Raw genomic sequence first — 5,978 nt, forward strand, 5'->3', positions numbered from 1 at the left:
AACAAAACTTATGTGACATTTTTGTTCTGATTACACTTTATAAAAATAATAATCTTCGCTGTATAATTACGCTACCCAAATTATATATATATATATATATATATATATATATATATATATATATATATATATATTTTGTTTCTGTATGATTGTTTGGGACCGAGATACGAACCTTGTTGATGATGCTTATTACTCCTGTACGTTTGGGATCGTTGTCTCTCCTTCAATGATATTAGTTGCTCACCTTCTTGTAACTCTTTCACACTCCTTTCACCCGTGTGATGTTTCTTCTTTTCTGGAAGTGGGGGGAGTACCTGCGAAGATACTCCGATGCTAATGTGAGATATGAGTAATTGAACTTTAGTTCTCTAATAAGTGATTTTCTCACAGAAGTAATCTCTTCAGTCTTAGAGCCAAAACGTTTCTTTTTCTCCTTAGGTTCTCCTGTATTTAACCTAAAAAGTAAAATAAACGGATTACCTTAAAATCTGGTTAGTTGATAAATCCGGTTACTTGCCCGTAATCTACGTTAGTCTTGAGATTCGGTTAGTTGGCTCTGTAGTCTACGTTATTACAGTTAGATACTTTTGACTATTTCTTCTTTAACTGGATTATTGGTCCAATTATTTAAGTGTTGGGCTAATTGGCCCAACCTCGTTTAACGTAATTGAACGTCCGCCAACCTCGTTTAACGTAATTGAGCGTCCGCTTATCCTGGCCTGATTTGGTTGACTGAGTGTCATAATGTCGTTTAACTTTTGACGAGCGCTTTGACCTACTTGGGGAGGTTTGACGAGCGCTTTCAACTATAGGATAGTTGACGAGCGTTTGGTATAGTTGGTAAATGGCGAGTCGTCTCTATAGTGGATAGAGCGATCGATTATGGTTGAAAACTGCTCGGTTTAGATATCATACTATATATATATATTATGGTTTAAAATATGGTGTAACTTATATCTATTGATGGTTCAATGGAAAATTTTGAAATCGAGTTGAGTTTGTTTATACAATTTGACGAGTTTTTATTTTGTTGCTGAGTTTGACAAATTAAAATCAAGTCTATTAAGTTAAAGTTGAGTTTATATATATATATATATATATATATATATATATATATATTCTTTTTTTTTAACGAGTCTCTTTATAATTTTTTTCATATTTCTAAAATCAAAATATTATTTTTCTTTTCTTTTTTTTTTGTCTCTTTCACATATTTTCCAATTCACTTTCTAGACTTTCTTTATACTATGGATTAAAATTATTTTAATATGGTATTATATTCTGAGTTTACCTTTTATTTATTGATCTATTATCTCATTTCTATATGTCATCGAGTTTAACAAGCTGAAATTGACTTTGTTGAATTAAAACTAAGTTTATATATATATATATATATATATATATATATATATATATATATATATATATTTGTTATTTATTCTTTCGATAAATCTCTTCTTATCATTTTTTCATATATTTATAATCAATAAATAATTATTGTTTCTCTTTTTCTTTCTTTGTGATAAGAAGTGATCTTTAAGCCTAACTCAACCTCCACAAAATCAGCTTGTAAAATAAGATTTGCACCCACTTATATATTATAAATTGGTAATATATCTAGTGAATGTGGGACTTCCAACACACCATCCTCACCCTGAGATATAGACATCATCTCGAGCTTGAGACTAAACATTAATGGGTGGTTCGATAATGGGTGGAACAACATGCCCAACAAATAACAAATATCGCTAGGATATGTTCTAACTATAGTTCTGATACCATGTTAAGAAGTGGACTTTAAGCCTAACTCAACTCCACAAAATTGACTTATAAGGTAATGTTTGCATCTACTTATATATTATAAATTGATTTTATCTCTAGTCGATGTAGGATTTCCAATAGTTTATCTCTTCTACATTCTTTGTTTCATCCTCTACATTTTATTTACCCATGGATCAAAACTAGTTTAGTATTCGTTGGTTTATTTTAATGAAGAACCATACATATTCGTTAGATGCATGATATAATTTTAAATCATGTCTTACAAAAAACATATAGAAACTTTAATCAATTACGAGATTTAATTTTATTAACATTGTTTACCATTAATAAGTATAGACAAATTTAGAGAAAAATCATTTAAATGGTGACACATGACAGAATATTAATACATTGTAAGTGTAAAATTAGCACGATTAAGAAGTCATATTTTGGGAAAATTCCTTAAAACACTTTTCCATTATTTCTTCTACAATTAAGAAGGAATATAATAAGATAAAGGAAGTCATTGACATTATTATTTCGATTCTTAGCATATTGGGAAAGTTAAATCTCATATTTTTAAAAGCATGAAGATTAAATTACATTAATGTAGAAATCATATATCAATACTATCAGCAATAAAAACTAACGAAAATTTTGAGGAATTAGATTGAACTTTATACATATACTTATATTTTATAATAAAGATTAGAATGTGTTAACATTGACATAATAAAATCCTAGGTTAAGGGGATGATCACGGATAGATGAGTGGAATCGTACAATGTTTTAAGCTATTTTAATAGAATAATTTATATTTAAGATATTTTATCTCCTTCTTCTATATATTTTTAATTTATTTTGTTTGAATCGTTTACTTTCTTTCACTTTCGTGAATCATTTAATTTACACTCTCTTTTTCTTTCCAAAATTTGAATAAAATTTGGTTTGAGTAATATCTTTATTTTTAAAAATATTTGTAAACGTTTAATTTATAAAAATATCAGAGCAAAAAATGTATCATAAGAAATATTAACTGTCTTTAAGAAAATAAATACTTCATTTTTTAAAATATTTATAAAGTTAAGTTTATTTTGCTTTTCTAAAATGTTATAAAATTAACTCTGCTGTCCTTTAAAGCATAAACAGTATTTCTGATGTTATAAATACCAATAATGAATAAAGTACTTTTTTATTCAAATCAATAAACATAATACGGACAGTATAAACTGAAGGATCAAACCAAAGGAAGTTAAAATACATTAAAGATTCATATCTGACATCAGTTACAGTGATGGTGAAAGGAACAAGTATTCGACATTTTTTATTTATTTAGCGCATAACATCAGTATATAAAAAGATTCACATATAACATCAGTTACAGTGATGGTAAAATGAATAAATATGAGGAGGTAAAAGTTTGCATGTAGAATTTTTTATTTGGTGACGCCATGATTAATCCTAAAATATAAAGGATTGGTGATGTATTATAAAGACTAACTCATCCATAACAACGGATATCTGTTACTGGAATACACATTCATACAATTATAAGAATTATAAAATACAAAAAAGGTGAGGATGAGGTGAGTCTCTGTTTTTACAAAATTATAGAGCTCAATAATTATTATAACAATCAAACATAATCAAATTGAGAGTGACCAATAACCTGTGGCCCCTCTCTTCAGCAAAATCTTGTGCACAAAGTTATAAATAACTTTATATTACTATATAGGCTAAAGTTTTCGTCTTAATTGCACTCAATCCAAAACCAATCAACTTGATTCTCTTAAAAAGAAAAAGAGGGATTAAGTTTGTACTTTGATTAAAGAAACTGACGTATCCGTTGCTACAGACACATTTTCATTATATACTTTCTTCCAAGACAAGCTTCATTTTCTTTTTGAATTCCGCTGTTAAAAGGCCATTATTTAAAAAATTCTTTAATCTAAGAAGACTTGTCAGTGAAAAGAATTATTAATCTATGGGAAAATGTATCTAATAAATAACATGAAAACGCGTTTTCTAATTTGATTTTTTTTTCCGAACCCTGCAAGGAGAGATAATTTGGAATTGACGGCTTTCATAAAATATTTTCGCTTCTCTCGTTGGTCAATATTTAGTTTTATTGTATTTTAATGTATAAAAAAGTATCATTCGCCCAAAAATGAAAGAAAAAGCATCTCATTGCCCAGTCAGTCAGTTATAAGCTGGAGAGCACGAAACCAATTTTGAGTGTAACAGGTTTCACACTGAGTGTAAAACTTTTTACCATGTTAATTAGTAAGGAATCATTTTTTATATAACTTTAGTATAATCGGCTAGTAAAATTATCATTAATAGGGATTTATGAATTATGATAAAATAATGGTAATTTTTTAACAACACAATTATTTATACATTCGTCGAAATTATGTTATATTCCTCTCTCGTCCCTTCTTCCTAGGGCAAGTCCTCGTTAACTCGAAGTTGTATAAATACGAGATTAAAATGTTTGGCAGTTTGATTCATACAAATACGTGACATTAGTTTTGACCTTTGAGTTTGGACTATGCAGCACCACTATGATATGTGCATCATGATTATACATAATAGGAGCTAACAACAGCCAAAAAAAATAAAAATACTCATTCTAAGAGTAGAATAACAAAAAAAAAAAGGCTAATACTTTACACAAAATATACTGATTATGATCGGTAATATATATATATATATAAGGCATACGGTTTTGAAAATAATAAAGAAATATTTTCAAAAACCGAGTCTAAATATATATATATATATATATATATATATATATATATATATATATATATATATATATATATATATATATATATATGTTATCCCAATCCCAAAAATCCCACCCTTTTAACATCTTCTTATCTTGATCTAACTTTTAACAATTACATAGAGCGTATTATATATGATTTAATTAACTTGATTAATTGGGATGAGCGAAGTGTTGCATGTCCATGCAGGGGAGATGGGTTGTTGGAATTGTTGGAAAATCAAAATTTGGGTTAAGTTGGCGACTTTTTGGAGGAGGAGGGTTCGCTGGGACCGGAGCCATTCGTTTTCGGTTCGGAGGCGGTTACAGTGGTGCAGGACGAACTGCAACCGGTTATTCAGTTCCCGGTTTTCGACCCTGCACTTGTTCAACTGGTTCCGAAGGTTCTCCAGGTGTCTCTGTTTTCGCATGCGAGACCTGCGGGCAGATTCGCGGTTCGATATCATGCGCCGAAGTTTCCGCTCGTCCACCACCGAGACCACGGGTTGGTCCGGTTCAGCTGGCTCCGGCTCCGGTTTGTCGGAGCCGGAGCTGGAAGTGACGGGTTTCGGGGAGAGGAGGTGGTGGGAGTCGTCCTCCCAGGCGGTGAAGTCTACAGAAAAGGCGGAGAATGGGTTGCCCACGAAGGGTTCGGAGGGAGGGAGGGTGGTGAGCATGGTTACGGCGACAGAGTGACGGGGTTGTTTTGAAACTAGAGGCGGAGGAGGAGAGGAGGGAGAAAGGGAAGAAAAGCGTTGCAGGGCTCCGTTATTTATTGACCACCTTAGGGGGCAAACGCTGTAATATTGGAGGGGTTTTCGGGGGAGTTATGTTTGGTCCGAAACAGTGTTTTGTACATTGCATGGCTTTTGAGTCATTTGCCACTATGGCTGTGGAGTCTCTTTAGGTTAGGGTAGGGTATCCATGCTCACCTTTAAACTTTCGACTTTTAACTTCATCCTCAAGGTAAAAATTTAATGCTGTGCTTGGCACCAACCAAATTAATATTTGAAAACTCCAACTCATACTTTATATATAAAAAGTAACTTCATATGACAAGAGGAACAACAACTTTGCTGTTAAATAGAAATTTCAAATATTTTAATTCATAATTATAATTTTAAACACCGTATTTCATCTGATGTAAATGGAGTTTAAAGTATTAGAATAGTTAAGATATCATAAATTTGTAATAATTACTAACCTGAACTTATTCAAAATAATTTTAAATACTTATAATATAAGAAAAAAATTGTGTTCTGTAATTCCCATAGTACTTTTGAAAAACAATAGAATTTATTAGACTTTGTGTTTATTTCTTTATTTTGGGCACTTTCGCTCCATTTTCTTTTGTTTAGAAAACAGATGGCCAAACAGAATTATATCGAAATGGTCGTGATGCCTTTTTTTCTACCCTGTAAAATATATGTTCTGTATGGGTCGTAAT

At 30.8% G+C, this 5,978-nt stretch overlaps 1 protein-coding gene across 1 annotated transcript; it reads right to left on the minus strand.

The window, feature by feature from the left end:
- Window positions 1-4,612: 4,612 nt before the first annotated feature.
- On the minus strand, window positions 4,613-5,313 carry LOC108340115 (basic leucine zipper 4). Its single transcript, XM_017577344.2, has one exon. The coding sequence runs from the start codon at window positions 5,206-5,208 to the stop codon at window positions 4,693-4,695; it is 516 nt and encodes a 171-aa protein (XP_017432833.1). The 5' UTR covers window positions 5,209-5,313; the 3' UTR covers window positions 4,613-4,692.
- Window positions 5,314-5,978: the final 665 nt, after the last annotated feature.

This window comes from Vigna angularis, chromosome 1 (assembly GCF_016808095.1).
Source record: "Vigna angularis cultivar LongXiaoDou No.4 chromosome 1, ASM1680809v1, whole genome shotgun sequence".
Classification (NCBI taxonomy): Eukaryota; Viridiplantae; Streptophyta; class Magnoliopsida; order Fabales; family Fabaceae; genus Vigna; species Vigna angularis.